Source organism: Bufo bufo, chromosome 3 (genome assembly GCF_905171765.1).
Source record: "Bufo bufo chromosome 3, aBufBuf1.1, whole genome shotgun sequence".
NCBI classification, from domain to species: domain Eukaryota; kingdom Metazoa; phylum Chordata; class Amphibia; order Anura; family Bufonidae; genus Bufo; species Bufo bufo.
This window is the reverse complement of record NC_053391.1, coordinates 288,225,171-288,245,464: the sequence shown is the minus strand read 5'-3', so window position 1 is coordinate 288,245,464 and position 20,294 is coordinate 288,225,171. Positions and strand designations below refer to the sequence as shown.

General features: G+C 44.6%; 1 protein-coding gene across 4 annotated transcripts in view; it reads right to left on the bottom strand.

The window, feature by feature from the left end:
* LEMD2 (LEM domain nuclear envelope protein 2) overlaps positions 1 to 18,121 on the bottom strand; it is a 225,748-nt gene extending 207,627 nt beyond the window's left edge. For 2 of the 4 annotated variants that reach the window (XM_040424175.1, XM_040424178.1), the window contains exon 1: positions 17,062 to 18,121. In XM_040424175.1, the coding sequence (XP_040280109.1) occupies positions 17,062 to 18,013 (952 nt within the window). In that variant the 5' untranslated portion in view covers positions 18,014 to 18,121. The remainder of the gene's footprint in view (positions 1 to 17,061) is intronic. The other 2 variants (XM_040424177.1, XM_040424176.1) reach the window with 2 other exon arrangements.
* Positions 18,122 to 20,294: the final 2,173 nt, after the last annotated feature.

The following is a 20,294-nucleotide window of genomic DNA, read 5'->3' as shown; positions in this document are numbered from 1 at the left end:
CTGGCATTTTAGGGGCCCTAAAGCGTGAGAAGAAGTCTGGAATCCAAATGCCTAAAAATGCCCTCCTATAAAAGGTACTCATTGGAATTTGGGCCCCTTTGCGCACCTAGGCTGCAAAAAAGTGTCACACATGTGGTATCGCCGTACTCAGGAGAAGTAGGGCAATGTGTTTTGGGGTGTATTTTTACATATACCCATGCTGGGTGAGAGAAATATCTCTGTAAAATGAAAACTTTGTAGAAAAAAAAAAAAAATGGGAAAAGTTGTCTTGTACAGAGATATTTATCTCACCCAGCATGAGTATATGTAAAAATACACCCCAAAACACTTTGCCCTACTTCTCCTGAGTACGGCGATACCACATGTGTGACACTTTTTTGCAGCCTAGGTGAGCAAAGGGGCCCAAATTCCAATGAGTACCTTTACGATTTCACAGGGCATTTTTTACACATTTGGATTCCAAACTACTTCTCACGCTTTAGGTCCCCTAAAATGCCAGGGCAGTAAAAATACCCCACAAGTGACCCCATTTTGGAAAGAAGACACCCCAAGGTATTTCGTGAGGGGCATGGCGAGTTCATGTAAAATTTTATTTTTTTGTCACAAGTTAGTGGAATATGAGACTTTGTAAGAAAAAAATAAAAAATAAACATTTTCCACTAACTTGTGACAAAAAATAAAAACTTCCATGAACTCACTATGCCCATCAGCGACTACCTTAGGGTGTCTACTTTCTGAAATGGGGTCATTTGTGGGGTGTTTCTACTGTCTGGGCATTGTAGAACCTCAGGAAACATGACAGGTGCTCAGAAAGTCAAAGTTCGTAAATTAATTTTTTGGCACCATAGTTTGTAAACGCTATAACTTTTACCCAAACCAATAAATATACACTTATTGCATTTTTTTTTTTTATCAAAGACATGTAGAACAATAAAATTAGAGAAAAATTTATATTGAAATGTAGTTTTATTTAAAAAAATTTACAACAGAAAGTGAAAAATGTCATTTTTTTGCAAAAATTTCAGTCAATTTGGATTAATATCAAAAAAAGTAAAAATGTCAGCAGCAATAAAATACCACCAAATGAAAGCTCTATTAGTAAGAAGAAAAGGAGGTAAAATTTATTTGGGTGGTAAGTTGTATGACCGAGCAATAAACCGTGAAAGTAGTGTAGTGCAGAATTGTAAAAAGTGGTCTGGTCATTAAGGGGGTTTAACCACCTCCGGACCGCCTAACGCAGGATCGCGTTCCGGAGGTGGCAGCCCTGCGCACAGTCACGCATATACGCGTCATCTCGCGAGACGCGAGATTTCCTGTGAACGCGCGCGCTCACAGGAACGGAAGGTAAGAGAGTTGATCTCCAGCCTGCCAGCGGCGATCGTTCGCTGGCAGGCTGGAGATGTGTTTTTTTTAACCCCTAACAGGTATATTAGACGCTGTTTTGATAACAGCGTCTAATATACCTGCTACCTGGTCCTCTGGTGGTCCCCTTTGTTTGGATCGACCACCAGAGGACACAGGTAGCTCAGTAAAGTTGCACCAAGCACCACTACACTACACTACACCCCCCCCCCCCCGTCACTTATTAACCCCTTATTAGCCCCTGATCACCCCTAATCACCCCTGATCACCCCATATAGACTCCCTGATCACCCCCCTGTCATTGATTACCCCCCTGTCATTGATTACCCCCCTGTAAAGCTCCATTCAGACGTCCGCATGATTTTTACGGATCCACTGATAGATGGATCGGATCCGCAAAACGCATCCGGACGTCTGAATGAAGCCTTACAGGGGCATGATCAATGACTGTGGTGATCACCCCATATAGACTCCCTGATCACCCCCCTGTAAAGCTCCATTCAGATGTCCGCATGATTTTTACGGATGCACTGATACATGGATCGGATCCGCAAAACGCATCCGGTCGTCTGAATGAAGCCTTACAGGGGCATGATCAATGACTGTGGTGATCACCCCATATAGACTCCCTGATCACCCCCCTGTCATTGATTACCCCCCTGTAAAGCTCCATTCAGACGTCCGCATGATTTTTACGGATGCACTGATAGATGGATCGGATCCGCAAAACGCATCCGGACGTCTGAATGAAGCCTTACAGGGGCGTGATCAATGACTGTGGTGATCACCCCATATAGACTCCCTGATCACCCCCCTGTCATTGATTACACCCCTGTCATTGATTACCCCCCTGTAAAGCTCCATTCAGACGTCCGCATGATTTTTACGGATGCACTGATAGATGGATCGGATCCGCAAAACGCATCCGGACGTCTGAATGAAGCCTTACAGGGGCATGATCAATGACTGTGGTGATCACCCCATATAGACTCCCTGATCACCCCCCTGTCATTGATTACCCCCCTGTAAAACTCCATTCAGATGTCCGCATGATTTTTACGGATGCACTGATAGATGGATCGGATCCGCAAAACGCATCCGGACGTCTGAATGAAGCCTTACACGGGCGTGATCAATGACTGTGGTTATCACCCCATATAGACTCCCTGATCACCCCCCTGTCATTGATCACCCCCCTGTCATTGATCAACCCCCCTGTCATTGATCAACCCCCCTGTCATTGATCACCCCTCTGTAAGGCTCCATTCAGATATTTTTTTGGCCCAAGTTAGCGGAATTTTTTTTTTTTTTTCTTACAAAGTCTCATATTCCACTAACTTGTGTCAAAAAATAAAATCTCACATGAACTCCCCATACCCCTCACGGAATCCAAATGCGTAAAATTTTTTAGACATTTATATTCCAGACTTCTTCTCACGCTTTAGGGCCCCTAGAATGCCAGGGCAGTATAAATACCCCACATGTGACCCCATTTCGGAAAGAAGACACCCCAAGGTATTCCGTGAGGGGCATATTGAGTCCATGAAAGATTGAAATTTTTGTCCCAAGTTAGCGGAACGGGAGACTTTGTGAGAAAAAAATAAAAAATATCAATTTCCGCTAACTTGTGCCAAAAAAAAAAAATTTCTATGAACTCGCCATGCCCCTCATTGAATACCTTGGGGTGTCTTCTTTCCAAAATGGGGTCACATGTGGGGTATTTATACTGCCCTGGCATTCTAGGGGCCCCAAAGCGTGAGAAGAAGTCTGGTATCCAAATGTCTAAAAATGCCCTCCTAAAAGGAATGTGGGCCCCTTTGCGCATCTAGGCTGCAAAAAAGTGTCACACATCTGGTATCGCCGTACTCAGGAGAAGTTGGGGAATGTGTTTTGGGGTGTCATTTTACATATACCCATGCTGGGTGAGAGAAATATCTTGGTCAAATGCCAACTTTGTATAAAAAAATGGGAAAAGTTGTCTTTTGCCAAGATATTTCTCTCACCCAGCATGGGTATATGTAAAATGACACCCCAAAACACATTCCCCAACGTCTCCTGAATACGGAGATACCACATGTGTGACACTTTTTTGCAGCCTAGGTGGGCAAAGGGGCCCATATTCCAAAGAGCACCTTTAGGATTTCACAGGTCATTTACCTACTTACCACACATTAGGGCCCCTGGAAAATGCCAGGGCAGTATAACTACCCCACAAGTGACCCCATTTTGGAAAGAAGACACCCCAAGGTATTCCGTGAGGGGCATGGCGAGTTCCTAGAATTTTTTATTTTTTGTCACAAGTTAGTGGAAAATGCTTATTTTTTTTTTTTTTTTTTTTTTCATACAAAGTCTCATATTCCACTAACTTGTGACAAAAAATAAAAAGTTCCATGAACTCACTATGCCCATCAGCGAATACCTTGGGGTCTCTTCTTTCCAAAATGGGGTCACTTGTGGGGTAGTTATACTGCCCTGGCATTCTAGGGGCCCAAATGTGTGGTAAGGAGTTTGAAATCAAATTCTGTAAAAAATGACCTTTGAAATCCGAAAGGTGCTCTTTGGAATATGGGCCCCTTTGCCCACCTAGGCTGCAAAAAAGTGTCACACATCTGGTATCTCCGTAATCGGGAGAAGTTGGGGAATGTGTTTTGGGGTGTCATTTTACATATACCCATGCTGGGTGAGAGAAATATCTTGGCAAAAGACAACTTTTCCCATTTTTTTATACAAAGTTGGCATTTGACCAAGATATTTATCTCACCCAGCATGGGTATATGTAAAAAGACACCCCAAAACACATTCCTCAACTTCTCCTGAGTACGGAGATACCAGATGTGTGACACTTTTTTGCAGCCTAGGTGGGCAAAGGGGCCCACATTCCAAAGAGCACCTTTCGGATTTCACAGGTCATTTACCTACTTACCACACATTTGGGCCCCTAGAATGCCAGGGCAGTATAACTACCCCACAAGTGACCCCATTTTGGAAAGAAGAGACCCCAAGGTATTCGCTGATGGGCATAGTGAGTTCATGGAAGTTTTTATTTTTTGTCACAAGTTTGTGGAATATGAGACTTTGTATGAAAAAAAAAAAAAAAAAAAAAAAAAAAATCATCATTTTCCACTAACTTGTGACAAAAAATAAAAAATTCTAGGAACTCGCCATGCCCCTCACGGAATACCTTGGGGTGTCTTCTTTCCAAAATGGGGTCACTTGTGGGGTAGTTATACTGCCCTGGTATTCTAGGGGCCCAAATGTGTGGTAAGGAGTTTGAAATCAAATTCAGGAAAAAATGAGGAGTGAAATCCGAAAGGTGCTCTTTGGAATATGGGCCCCTTTGCCCACCTAGGCTGCAAAAAAGCGTCACACATCTGGTATCCCCGTACTCAGGAGAAGTTGAGGAATGTGTTTTGGGGTGTCTTTTTACATATACCCATGCTGGGTGAGATAAATATCTTGGTCAAATGACAACTTTGTATAAAAAAATGGGAAAAGTTGTCTTTTGCCAAGATATTTCTCTCACCCAGCATGGGTATATATAAAATGACACCCCAAAACACATTCCCCACCTTCTCCTGAGTACGGAGATACCAGATGTGTGACACTTTTTTGCAGCCTAGGTGGGCAAAGGGGCCCATATTCCAAAGAGCACCTTTCGGATTTCACAGGTCATTTTTTACTGAATTTGATTTCAAACTCCTTACCACACATTTGGGCCCCTAGAATGCCAGGGCAGTATAACTACCCCACAAGTGACCCCATTTTGGAAAGAAGAGACCCCAAGGTATTCGCTGATGGGCATAGTGAGTTCATAGAACTTTTTATTTTTTGTCACAAGTTAGTGGAATATGAGACTTTGTAAGAAAAAAAAAAAAAAAAAAAAAATCATCATTTTCCGCTAACTTGTGACAAAAAATAAAAAGTTCTATGAACTCACTATGCCCATCAGCGAATACCTTAGGGTGTGTACTTTCAGAAATGGGGTCATTTGTGGGGTGTTTGTACTGTATGGCCATTGTAGAACCTCAGGAAACATGACAGGTGCTCAGAAAGTCAGAGCGGCTTCAAAAAGCGGAAATTCACATTTTTGTACCATAGTTTGTAAACGCTATAACTTTTACCCAAACCATTTTTTTTTTACCCAAACATTTTTTTTTTATCAAAGACATGTAGAACAATAAATTTAGAGCAAAATTTATATATGGATGTCGTTTTTTTTGCAAAATTTTACAACTGAAAGTGAAAAATGTCATTTTTTTGCAAAAAAATCGTTAAATTTCGATTAATAACAAAAAAAGTAAAAATGTCAGCAGCAATGAAATACCACCAAATGAAAGCTCTATTAGTGAGAAGAAAAGGAGGTAAAATTCATTTGGGTGGTAAGTTGCATGACCGAGCAATAAACGGTGAAAGTAGTGTAGGTCAGAAGTGTAAAAAGTGGCCTGGTCTTTCAGGGTGTTTAAGCACTGGGGGCTGAGGTGGTTAAGCTAGGGGAGCTGAGGTGGTTAACTTACTCCATTTTCTCCCCCAATCCCATTTTACCCTCCCGCCCCCACCTGCGATGCATCCACTGTCCTCCCTTCCCCTCAAACAGAGTAGGGGGAAGGGAAGAGAGAAGAGTAGGAGGAAAGAGAACGAAAGAAAGAGAAGAGAAGAGAAAAAGAAAAGAAAAAAAAGGAAAAGAACGGGAGCAGCACTTTACTAAATTCTGCATAAAAGCCTATCAGAACTGCCAACCTTCCCATATCTTATTCCATTTTCCTAATCCGCCTCTGTGCTTATACAGAATCCGTTCATAGTTTTTAGTCTTATTAACCAGATTTATCCAGTTATTTACTTCAGGCGCATGACGTGCAAACCAACTACGACTGATCAGTAATCTGGCCAGTAGTAGTATTCTACCCAGTAGAATCTTTTGGTATTTATGATTAGTCAATGTAGACACATCGTTAAGTAAAAACAGTTGTGGATCAAGAGATATACATATTTTTAATTTGTGGGTAAGAAGATTTTTAATACCATTCCAGTATACTGCCAGACCTGGACAAAGCCACATCATGTGCAGATAGTCCGCTCCTACATTATCACAACGAGGGCACTTGGAGGTATCTCCTAATCCACACTTGTTTAACCAAACGGGAGTAACATAAAGTCTATGATAAATATTAAACTGTGTTAGAACGTGGTTAAAATTGTGAGAAAGTACATCTGGATTAGTAAAGATACTCCCCCATCCCACCAGCTTTATATTTGGACAGTCCATCTCCCAGGCCCTTTGTCCTGGTGATTGTGTCTCAGACAAACGTGACTTAATTAGTAGTTTGTACAAACCGCAGGTCTTAATTGACCTGCGGTTTGCTGCGATTGCCGACACGGGAGGGTCACAGGACCCCCCCCCCGCGCGGATTGTCCCAGGGTGCCTGCTCAATGATCTGACCAGGCACCCAGTTCCAATCACCACCCGCCGGTGATCGGAACTACACATGACGTACCAGTAAGTCATGTGTCCTTAAGCACCGGGACATCATGACGTATCGGTACGTCATGTGTCCTAAACAGGTTAACAGTGACTTTCACAACGGCTGCCCCTTTCACAGTGACCACGCCCCTTTAACAGTGACTTTCATAGTTTAACCCCTTAGGGACCGGGCTCATTTTCACCTTAAGGACCAGGCCATTTTTTGCAAATCTGACCAGTGTCACTTTATGTGGTGATAACTTTAAAATGCTTTGACTTATCCAGGCCATTCTGAGATTGTTTTTAGTCACATATTGTACTTCATGACACTGATAAAATGGAGTAAAAAAAAATAATCATTTTTATTAATAAAAGACATATGTCTACTTCATGATTGGATCATTTTGGGAATGATATTTTATTTTTTGGGCATGTTACAAGGCTTGGAAGTTTAGAAGCAAATCTTGAAATCTTTCTGAAATTTTCAAAAACCCACTTTTTAAGGACCAGTTCAGGTCTGAAGTCACTTTGTGAGGCTTACATAATAGAAACCACCCAAAAATGAAACTACACCCCTCAAGGTATTCACAACTGATTTTACAAACGTCGTTAACCCTTCAGGTGTTCCACAAGAATAAATGGAAAATAGAGATACAATTTCAAAATGTCACTTTTTTGGCAGATTTTCCATTTTAATATTTTCTTTCCAGTTACAAAGCAAGGGTTAACAGCCAAACAAAACTCAGTATTTATGGCCCCGATTCTGTAGTTTACAGAAACACCCCACATCTGGTCGTAAACTGCTGTACGGGCACACGGCAGGGCGCAGAAGGAAAGGAATGCTCTATTTTACACTTTTTGTGAGGCAAGGTAAGGTTTGTTATTTACAACATTCATCTAACAGGTTAGATCATGTGGTATTTTTTATAGAGCAGGTTGTCACAGACACGGCGATAAATAAAAAGAATAGTATACATATTACGTAAGTAAGTTTTACACAATGATTTCATTTTTGTAACGAAAAAAAAAATAATCATGTTTTAGTGTTTCCATAGTCTGAGAGCCATAGTTTTTTCAGTTTTTGGGCGATTATCTTGGGTAGGGTATGATTTTTGCGGGATGAGATGACAGTTTGATTGGCACTATTTTGGGGTGCGTATGACTTTTTGATGGCTTGCTATTACACTTTTTGTGATATAAGGTGACAAAAAATGGTTTATTTAGCACAGTTTGTATTTTTTACGGTGTTCCTCTGAGGGGTTAGGTCATGTCATATTTTTATAGAGCCGGTTGATACGGACTCGGCGATACTTAATATGTCTCCTTTTTCTTTCCCCTATTTTTTACTTTATTTGGGGGAAATGACGTTTTTTTTGTTTTTTATTTACTTGAAACTTTTAATTTTTGGGGGGGAAAACTTTATTTTTTCCACTTTATTTTTTGTCCCACTTTGGGACTTCATTGTAAAGGGGATCAGACCCCAAAAGTTGAATTCCAATACTTGGAATGTATTGGAATGCATTGGCTGTACAGTGTGTATTACTCATACAGCTTTCGGCCTGTGAGATCCAGGGGGCTGGATCTCACAGGCTCGTCACCGGAAGGCAGCGCCAATGCCTAAGGAAGGCATCGCACGGGGATCCAATGGCACCGCCGCCTGCCGCCGCAACCGCCAGTAAAAGCCGCAAACCGCAGGTCTGAATTGACACAGGACATTGACCTAAGGTGCCTGCTCAATGATTTGAGCAGGCACCTTGTTCCGATCACCGCCCGCCGGGCGGCGGTGATCGGAAATACACAGGACGTACAGGTATGCCCTGTGATCTTAAGTACCAGGACATAAGGGCGTACCTGTACGCCCTATGTCCCAAACAGGTTAAAGGCATTGTCTCACTTCAGCAAATAGCCTGTATCATGTAGAGGAAGTTAATACAGGCCACTTACTAATTTATTGTTACTATCGGTATTGCTTTGTTTGCTGGCAGGATTCATTTTTCCATGACCTTATACGCTGCTCGTTTCCATGGTTACTACCACACTGCAATCTATCAGAGGTGGTCGTGCACACTATAAGGCTGGATTCACACATCCGTGGAACACGGTCCGTGTGATACCGGCCTGGATTTCTTCTGAGTGCAGGAGCGCACGGCGTCATTGTTTGCTATGATCATACCAGTGTATTACTGCACTGCGGCGGCAGCAGAAAGCGCACGGCGTCCTAGCAACCAATGACGCCGTGCGCTCCTGCACTCAGAAGAAATCCAGGACAGAATCACACGGACCGTGTTCCACGGACGTGTGAATCCAGCCTAAGAGAAAACATTAGCCTATCTGAGCTTCCAAGGCCCTGACCACCAGAGGCCGATGCTTTTTCCAATAGTGTGCAAGCATGAGCAGAGTATAATGTGATGGAATGAATCTAGCTAGCAAAGGAAGCAATATGGACAATCACAATACATTAGTAAGAGCCTTGTATTAACTTTCTCTACATGATAAATTCCACTAGCAGAAGTGAGAGAACCTCTTTAATATTACACCTAATCCTGTTAAGAAGTGTATGAACTAACCCTCCAACCCTGACGGATTTATATACTAAAGCAAAACTTTTTAGTTTTTTTTCTTGTTACTTGGGATCTCACCTAAGACAATTGTTTGTAAATCTCAATTTGGCTCTCTTAAGTTCATTATTAACTAGCTGATGACCCGGCGTTGCTCGGGTATTTATTTATTGCAATTTTATATTAAATAACAGTGACTTTCACAGTGGCCGTTCCTTTAACGGTGACTGCCCCTTTAACAGTGACTTTCATGGTGGCTGCCCCTTTAAAGGGATTCTGTCATCAGAAATGAGCCCTATAAGCTAAACATATGGCGATGTCCCTTGTAAAACACAGAATCCTAAAGTGAGTTTATCAAATGCCCCTGTGGCTCTATATTCCTAAAAAAGTGGTTTATAGCACCTGCCTCTCTAACCACAGCTCGCTTCATCCAGATCCCGCGAGCTTTGAACCAGGCTGTAGGAGGATGGATGGCTGGGATGGGCTGTAATAGGGCAGTCAGTGGAGGTTCGAGCGAAGTGCGCTATACGATGCCGCTGCCAGTAGTCCGCACGGGTGCATCAAGATATACCTAGTGCGCACGCGCGGGATCTGGATGAAGCGAGCGGTGGTTAGAGAGGCAGTGATGACGTGAGGTAGGCGGATCGCATGAAAGGGAAGGCGGCGATTTCAGCTCAGAAGGCGGCGCTGGGCACCTAAACGACATGACTGCAGCCGGGCACCTTTCACCATGAGACGTCCCCTTGGACACATTTTGGAGTGATTGACAGGTGATATAAACCGCTTTTTTAGGAATATAGAGCCACAAGGGCATTTGATAAACTCACTTTAAGATTCTGTGTTTTACAAGGGACATTGCCATATGTTTAGCTTTTAGGGCTCATTTCTGATGACAGAATCCCTTTAACAGTGACTTTCATGGTGGCCGCTCCTTTAACAGCGACTTTCACAGTGGCCGCTCCTTTAACGGTGACTGCCCCTTTAACAGTGACTTTCATGGTGGCTGCCCCTTTAACAATGACCGCCCCTTTAACAGTGAACTCCACAGCGCCTGTCCGTTTAATAGTGGCCCTTGCCCCCCATGCATGTAGCAGTGTAGTTGTGCCATCATACGTCATATGACTGAATATTTCAGTACGAACTGCTAAAACCTGTGATAAGTTGTTATGGCAACCTGGAGGAGGACCTGTGAGCTTCTATTGGCTGATAAGGGACATGTGACCGTGTGTATGGCAGTTATGATTTAACCCCTTCCCAACCTTTGACGTACTGTTACGTCATGGGAACCACTGAGTTCCCGCAATTTGACGTAATAGTACGTCATAGTGATCGCGCGGGCACCGGAGCGGTGCGCGCACGATCACTGCAGGGGCCCGGCAGTCCGTGGTAGCCGGGCCCCTGCTGTATCCGCCCGCATCGCTGTAAAAGCCGATGCTGGCAGATTAACCCCTTCTATGCCGCGGTCCACGCTGACCGCGACATAGAAGAGGTTTGTGCCGGGTGAGGGAGAGCATCGAGTCCCCACGCTGCTGTGGCAGGGACCCGATGCGACACAAGGCAGCCCAATGCCGTGCAGAAGCTGCCCAATGTCATGCACGGCATCGGGAACTGCCTTCTACGGGAACCGAGGAGATCCAGCCTCAGGCTGAATCTCCTAGGCAACCTGTTAGTGTATGACTCAGTGTCATACACTAACAGGCAATGCATTACAATACAGATGTATCGTAATGCATTGTAGAGGGGATCAGACCTCCAAAAGTGAATGTCATAAATAAAGTTAAAAAAAAAGTTTTTAAAAAAGGGGATTTAATAAAATTAATAAAAGTAAAAAAGAAGAAAAAAAAACAAAAAACGACCCTTTTCCCCTTAATTTATAATAAAAAAAACTGAAAATACAAAACAAAACCCACACATATTAGGTATCGCCGCGTCCGTAATGACTGGCTCTATAAATATATCACATGATCCACCCTGTCCGATAAACACCATAAAAAAATTAAATAAAAACTGTGTAAAAAAAAAGCCATTTTTGTCACCTTACAACACAAAAAGTGCAACACCAAGCAATCAAAAAGGCGTATGCCTGCCAAAATGGTATCAATAAAACAGTCACCTCATCCCGCAAAAAACGAGCCCCTACCTAAGACAATCGCCCAAAAAACTTTAAAAAAAAACTATAGCTCTCAGAACATGGAGACACTAAAACATCATTTTTTTTGTGTCAAAACTGCTATTATTGTGCTAAAGTGAAATACCTAAAAAAAATATATATACACATATTAGGTATCACCACGTCCGTAACAAACAACTCTATAAAAATATCACATGACCTAACCACTCAGGTGAACACCGTAAAAAAATAAAAAAGTAAAAAAGAAGCCATTTTTGTCACATTACATCACAAAAATTGCAACAGCAAGTGATCAAAAAGGCGTATGCCCCCCAAAATAAAACCAATCAGACAGTCACCTCATCCCGCAAAAAATAAAACCCTACCTGAGAGAATCGGTCAAAAAATTAAAAAGCTATGGCTCTCAGACTATGAGACACTAAAATATCATTATTTCGGTTTCAAAAATGCTATTATTGTGTAAAACTTAAATAAGAAAAAGTAGACATATTAGGTATTGCCACGTGCGTAACGATCTGCTCTATAAAAAAGTCACATGACCTAATCCCTCGGTTAAACGCTGTAAAAAAATAATAAAAACGGTGCCAAAACATCTATTTTTTGTTACCTTGCCTCACAAAAAACGTAATATAGAGCAATAAAAAAAATCATATGTACCCCAAAATAGTACCAATAAAACTGGCACCTTATCCCGTAGTTTCCAAAATGTGGTCACTTTTTTGAGTTTCTACTGTAGGGGTGCATCAGGGGGGCTTCAAATGGGACATGGCATCTAAAAACCAGTTCAGCTAAATTTGCCTTCCAAAAACCATAAGGCGTTACTTATCTTCTGCGCCCTGCCGTGTGCCCGTACAGCAGTTTACGATCACATGTGGGGTGTTTCTGTAAACCGCAGAAACAGGGCCATAAATATTGAGTTTTATTTGGCTGTTAACCCTTGCTTTGCTACTGGAAAAAATGGATTAAAATGTAAAATCTGCCAAAAAAGTGAAATTCTGAAACTTCATCTCCATTTTCCATCAATTCTTGTGGAACACTTAAAGGGTTAACAAAGTTTGTAAAATCAGTTTTGTATACCTTGAGGGGTGTAGTTTCTAAAATTGGGTCATTTTTGGGTGGTTTCTATTATGTAAGCCTCACAAAGTGACTTCAGACCTGAACTGGTCCTTAAAAAGTGGGTTTTGGAAATTTTCCCAAAAATTTCAAGATTTGCTTCCAAACTTCTAAGCCTTCTAACGTCCCCAAAAAATAAAATGTCATTTTCAAACTGATCCAAACATGAAGTAGACATATGGGGAATGTAAAGTAATTACTCATTATGAAGGTATTACTATCTATTTAAAAAGTTGAGAAATTTAAATTTGCTAATTTTTCAAAAAAATTTGTAAAATTTTTATTTTTTTAGGAATAAAAATGTTTTTGTTTTACTTATTTTTACCACTGTCATGAAGTACAATATGTAACGAGAAAACAATCTCAGAATGGCCTGTATAAGTAAAAGCGTTTTAAAGTTATCACCACATAAAGTGACACATATCAGATTTGCAAAAAATGGCCTGGGCAGGAAGGTGAAAACAGGCCCGGGGTTGAAGGTGTTAAGTGAAAGACTTGCAGGCTTGTATTGGATAATGCAGGTCATTTTTTGGGAATAACTCGAGAAACGGTACGTCCTAGAGAGCTGAGACCCCCGCAAGATTTCTTTCCAGGTAGCAAGCGATGTGTATACCAAGTTTTGTTGAAATGGATGGTTGCGTTTTTGCAGAACATACATATACATTATATATATATATATATATATATATATATATATATATATATATATATATATATATATATATAGACAGACAGAGAAAATGCCAAAAAACTTTCAATAAATATACAATTATAAAAAACAGGACCCATCATCTGACATTATATGGTTACCACCCAGTATGTGGAGTCGCTCTACACCTGATATCAGATTGGACATGTGAATCCCTCAGCTGTATTCTCACTATTGGTGGGGAAAAAGCTCTGGGGTGATGTGAAAATACATGCAAATTGCTGGACTTTTATCTAAAGGAACAACAACTTTTCTTCAATTAGGTTGTGTGGATGCAAGCATACAACATGCTGTTAGGCTCCTTTCACATCACCATTTCTCCTTTCCGATCTCCGGCTCCGTTGAGGAGCAGGAGAACGGAAAGGACGGAGGACAGATTCTGCAGATAACTGAGACCTAACTGAGCGTAACGGAGCCTAAAGACCCCATAGACTATAATGGGGTCCATTCAGTGTCCGCTCAGAACATGATTTTTGAGCGGAGACGAAAGTCCTGGGGTCTTTAGGCTCCATTACGCTCAGTTAGGTCTCAGTTATCTGCAGAACCCGTCCTTTCCGTTCTCCTGCTCCTCAACAGAGTCGGAGAACGGAAAGGAGAAACGGTGATGTGAAAGGAGCCTTACTGTTGTCGCTGACTTTTAAAGCTAGACCTGGCTAAAGACTTGTTCACACTGGGCAACTGCACAAAAAGATCAACTAGAAAACCATAGTATTGTATAAGTTGTTTGGACATTTATAATGAGCAGTGATGCCGGTTGCATGGCATGTCACCACTAAGGCCAATGATTGGCTACAGCAGTCATGCGCTGGCCGTTTGAAAACCAAGATTGGAGGGACTGCTGAATCGTTGGTGGCGGATTGAAGTGTAGTATTTTTCTTTTATAACCTTTATACCTTTTTTTCCATTCACTATTATTTTCTAAGATTTTGGACAACCCTATAAAAACCATTGTAGGTCGCAGCATTAAATTCTGCTTGTAGCAACATTTACAAAGCATTGTTCACTAGGCAATGATAACTCTGCCTGCCAGGGAGAGGAAAGTCTTCAACTGGTCCTTTTACATAGAGTAATAATTGCCGATACGATCATTCATACGAACACTTATGACCACTGCCCAGTGTAAACTTATCCGCATGCTGCGGTTTTATCACCGTCCAAAATTCCGGAACACTTGCCGGAATATCGGATCCGGCATTTTTTTCCATTGAAATGCATTAATGCCGGATCCGGCCCTGAGTGTTCTGGCAAAACAGATCCGGCATTGCGGTCTGACCGCAAAAAAATTTGAAAAAAAAATATGACGGATCAGTTTTTCCGGATGAGACCGGAGAGACTGATCCGGCACTTCAATGCGTTTGTCAGACAGATCAGGATCCTGATTCATCTGACAAATGCCATCAGTTTGCATACGTTTTGACGGATCCGGCAGGCAGTTCCGGCGACGGAACTGCCTGCCGGAATCCTCTGCCACAAGTGTGAAAGTACCCTAAAACCTAGGTGCGCCTTATAGGGCAAAATATAAAGGTATGTCAGTACAATACATTTCAGATTATGACAGGCAGGGACACACAGCATTATAAATCATTATAACGCTGTGAGGTCCCATTACAACAGCAGAGTTCAGAAAGGGAAATCATGCTCCCAACACAGAGCATGTTTTCCACAGTGAACTCCCTCTTCAGTCCTACCAGTACAGTCGCACGTAAAGGAATTGCTGCAATTTTTTGGCAGCAGAAAATTCTGTGTATCTGCTGGCATGCCCACCAAATCTGCATTGCAAGGGGTCAAATCCACATCAGAAATCCGCAACATAAATTGACATTTAGCATATTTAAAATCTGAAGCACATATAAAGTTAAGGCCTCTTGGACACGACCGTGGTTCGGGTCCGCATCCGAGCAGCATTTTTTGCGGCTTAGGTGCTGACCCATTCACTGCAATGGGGCCACAAAAGATGCGGACTGCACTCCGTGTGCTGTCCACATCCGTTGCTCTGTTCCGTGGCCCCACAAAAATTATAGATCATGTCCTATTCGTGTCCGTTTTGCAAACAAGAATAGGCATTTCTATAATAGGCATTTCTATAATAGGCTGTCTGTTCAGTTCCGCAAATTGCGGAAGGCACACGGGTGGCATCAGTGTTTTGCGGATTCGCAATTTGCCGTCCGCAAAACACGACACATTCGTGTGCTAGAGGTTTAAGTGTGGAGTTTTCTGCGCAAAAAATAGGCAGCTTGCCAATGAGATTTGTGAAAATATTATCCACTTTGCTACTACTGTATATGCTGCAGATTTTCCACATGCGAACCTGGTGTGGAAAGTCCAGTGTATATGTTCCACATTTCCATACCCTTAAAAGGGGTTGTCTATTACTTTTAGGGCCCTTGCACACGACCGTATGCCCTCCGAGACATACGGTCCATGAGTGGACCATACGTCCCGAAGTGGCATTGATTATGCGCAAGGGAGCACACAGCATCATAAATTACAATGATCCTGTGCATGTCGGGTCGCACAGTCCTGCGCTCATATGATCTTATGAGTGCAGGACAATAGTCCCGCGGGCGGGCAGGCGTGCACAGTATCATTGTGATCTATGATGCTGTGTAATCCCGTGCGCACGATCAATGACACTCCGGGACATATGGTCCGCTCACGGACCGTATGTCTTGGAGGGAATACGGTCGTGTGTAAGGGCCCTTATGCTGATGATCTCTCCTCAGAATTGGTCATCAATATCAGAAAAGCAAGTGTCCAACTATCGGCAAAAATCAGCTGTTTGAAAAGAAAGCAACTGCAGCTGCGATGGCAAGCAGGTTTAATTACATCTCTGACGTCCCATTCACTTCAATGGGATGGCTCTGTAGTATACACTTGAATAGGAAGGAGCCCTCCTATTGAAGTGAATGGGACAACTTACACCTGCTCACCGCTGCTGTTGTGACGGCGATAAGGTAAACAATGAACAGAAGGCATCGCTTGTACAAGCACTGTTTTCTCTTCAAACAGCTGATTGGTGGGGATACCGGGAGTCGGCCAACGTGATATTGATGACCTACCCAAAGGGCCGTTTACACGGGACGACTCAGCAGGCAATTATCGGGAACAAACCATTCAGTCTAGATAGTTGTCTACTCATCATGCAGCAATAATCTCCGCTACATGGGTAAGAGTGATCACTACTGTGATAGCTTGTCCGCATAGAGACTTAATACTTCTGGGCAGCAGATAGCTGTTCAGACAGCACAATCTGCTGCCGAGAAACTATGATTTTGGTATTCAAATAAGGGTCCATTCACATGTCCACAAAACCCGGGCATTTTGCGGACCATACATGGCCGGCCCTGTGATAGAAAGGTCTATTCTTGTCCGTGGCTGTGGAACAGAACTACAGATGCCGACAGTACACGGTGTGCTGTTCGCATGTTTTGCAGCGCCATTGAAATGGATGGGTCTGCACACATTACGCAAAATTGCAGAACCATTCATGCGAACGTGTTAATAGACCCTAAACAATGATTTTACGTAATGAACAGCATTTGCTCATCAGGTGATCGGTGGCACCTTTACACATGCCAATTATTGGGACTGAGCAATCCTAGGAACTCTCCTTCCCAATAATTGCCTCAATCATAGGCCTATGTAGTGTGCAGATTTTTTTCCAAACTGAGTAGGCTTGTTTTGGCAGCAAGCGCTTTCACAAATCCATCACTATATAGACTGAACTTACTGCCATCGTCCTGAGATGTACTCAAGATGCCACTCTTCATAATTAGGATACCAGAGAAGACCAGAACCAGGACCACACACAGCAACCGCAGCAGTCTTGACAAGTAATGTTCTAGCTTTTTAGACCAGGATGGTTTCAAATGTGAAATTTTTTCCTGCTTTAGGCCAGCATATGTCAGATGAGATAAAGAGTCTAGCGAGGACCTACTGCTGGAGATATATGGACTTTTCCTCTGGTCCCTGATGCTGTCACTTATCGGTCTGTACCTCAGCTCGTCACCGGAAATCCTATTATAACCAGTGGAGCTTCTCTCAGGGACATCAGTGGAATACCTATTATAACCAGTGGAGCTTCTCTCAGGGACATCAGTGGAATACCTATTATAACCAGTGGAGCTTCTCTCAGGGACATCAGTGGAATACCTATTATAACCAGTGGAGCTTCTCTCAGGGACATCAGTGGAATACCTATTATAACCAGTGGAGCTTCTCTCAGGGACATCAGTGGAATACCTATTATAACCAGTGGAGCTTCTCTCAGGGATGTCAGTGGAATACCTATTGTAAGCAAGGGAGGTATTCTGCGGGCCACTCTCCTCAATGTGAGCAGGTAAGATGCTGCTCTCATTGGCTCTCCTATGCCCATCTCCCCTCCAGCTGCGCTCTTCCAGCACAGTGTTCCAGGACACTCTCTCTTTAGGAGGCTGTTCATGAGACTGTCTCCGCCGGTCAGATGTCAGAGTCTCCCAAGTCTCATCTTCAGCACTGCTGTCAACCTGTGGCTCCCGGCGCCGGATTTTTGTGGCATTTTCGCTTCTAGCCTCCGACCGTAGCTTCTCGAGCTTCTTCTCCAGGACCCCACGAGTACTATCTGTTATGGGCCCCGGAATGTAGCCAAGGGTTATCAACTCACTTCTGAGCTTCCTGTCGGACATGTTTCTAACTAATGACATCACCTCCGCCACGTCGTAAGGTTATGTCATCCTGTCTGCGCAAGAAGCCGCAGAAGGAATGTTTATGCAGAGCACTGAGGTGACTGAAAACGGACGGTTTTCCCATGGCTATATTAGGACCTGCTGACGTCATAACCACGTGGCACTCCTAGATCACGTGGATCGGAAACAGGAGAGCCGCGCTCTTTTTCACGTGTATCATGGTGCTCGCTAGGTTCAGCAGCGCGGGGAGTGAACTAAAAAAACTCCTGCAGAGTTGTAGAAGTACGCGGAACCTACTGATTAAGTAACTTATTTTGTACTGAAACTGTTGGTGATGTGCTGTGAGGGATTGTAAACCCGCGGGGGGCAGCTGTATGGATGCTGAGGGAGGGGGTATCTGGTTGTATGGGGGGGCATCTGGTTGTATGGGGGGGGGGGGGCAGCTGCATGGATGCTGAGGGTGGGGGTATCTGGTTGTATGGGGGGGTAGCTGTATGGAGGGTGGGGGTATCTGGTTGTATGGGGGGGCAGCTGTATGGATGCTGAGGGTGGGGGTATCTGGTTGTATGGGGGGGTAGCTGTATGGAGGGTGGGGGTATCTGGTTGTATGGGGGGGCAGCTGTATGGATGCTGAGGGTGGGGGTATCTGGTTGTATGGGGGGGCAGCTGTATGGATGCTGAGGGTGGGGGTATCTGGTTGTATGGATGCTGAGGGTGGGGGTATCTGGTTGTATGGGGGGGCAGCTGTATGGATGCTGAGGGTTGGGGTATCTGGTTGTATGGGGGGGCAGCTGTATGGAGGGTGGGGGTATCTGGTTGTATGGGGGGGCAGCTGTATGGATGCTGAGGGTGGGGGTATCTGGTTGTATGGGGGGGCAGCTGTATGGATGCTGAGGGTGGGGGTATCTGGTTGTATGGGGGGGCAGCTGTATGGATGCTGAGGGTGGGGGTATCTGGTTGTATGGGGGGGCAGCTGTATGGATGCTGAGGGTGGGGGTATCTGGTTGTATGGGGGGGCAGCTGTATGGATGCTGAGGGTTGGGGTATCTGGTTGTATGGGGGGGCAGCTGTATGGAGAGTGGGGGTATCTGGTTGTATGGGGGGGGGGGGCAGCTGTATGGATGCTGAGGGTGGGGGTATGTGGTTGTATGGGGGGGCATCTGGTTGTATGGGGGGGCAGCTGCATGGATGCTGAGGGTGGGGGTATCTGGTTGTATGGGGGGGTAGCTGTATGGAGGGTGGGGGTATCTGGTTGTATGGGGGGGCAGCTGTATGGATGCTGAGGGTGGGGGTATCTGGTTGTATGGGGGGGCAGCTGTATGGATGCTGAGGGTGGGGGTATCTGGTTGTATGGGGGGGCAGCTGTATGGATGCTGAGGGTTGGGGTATCTGGTTGTATGGGGGGGCAGCTGTATGGATGCTGAGGGTGGGGGTATCTGGTTGTATGGGGGGGCAGCTGTATGGAGAGTGGGGGTATCTGGTTGTATGGGGGGGGGGAGCAGCTGTATGGATGCTGAGGGTGGGGGTATGTGGTTGTATGGGGGGGCAGCTGCATGGATGCTGGGGGAGGGGGTATCTGGTTGTATGGGGGGCAGCTGTGTGGATGCTGAGGGGGGTATCTGGTTGTATGGGGGGGCAGCTGTATGGAGGGTGGGGGTATCTGGTTGTATGGGGGGGCAGCTGTATGGATGCTGAGGGTGGGGGTATCTGGTTGTATGGGGGGGCAGCTGTATGGAGAGTGGGGGTATCTGGTTGTATGGGGGGGGGCAGCTGTATGGATGCTGAGGGTGGGGGTATGTGGTTGTATGGGGGGGCAGCTGCATGGATGCTGGGGGAGGGGGTATCTGGTTGTATGGGGGGCAGCTGTGTGGATCCTGAGGGGGGGTATCTGGTTGTATGGGGGGGCAGCTGCGTGGATGCTGAGGGAGGGGGTATCTGGTTGTATGGGGGGGGCAGCCGTATGGAGGGTGGGGGTATCTGGTTGTATGGGGGGGCAGCTGCATGGATGCTGAGGGGGGGGGGGGTCTGGTTGTATGGGGGGGCAGCTGCATGGATGCTGAGGGGGGGGTATCTGGTTGTATGGGGGGGCAGCTGCGTGGATGCTGAGGGAGGGGGTATCTGGTTGTATGGGGGGGCAGCCGTATGGAGGGTGGGGGTATCTGGTTGTATGGGGGGGCAGCTGCATGGATGCTGAGGGGGGGTATCTGGTTGTATGGGGGGGCAGCTGCGTGGATGCTGAGGGAGGGGGTATCTGGTTGTATGGGGGGGCAGCCGTATGGAGGGTGGGGGTATCTGGTTG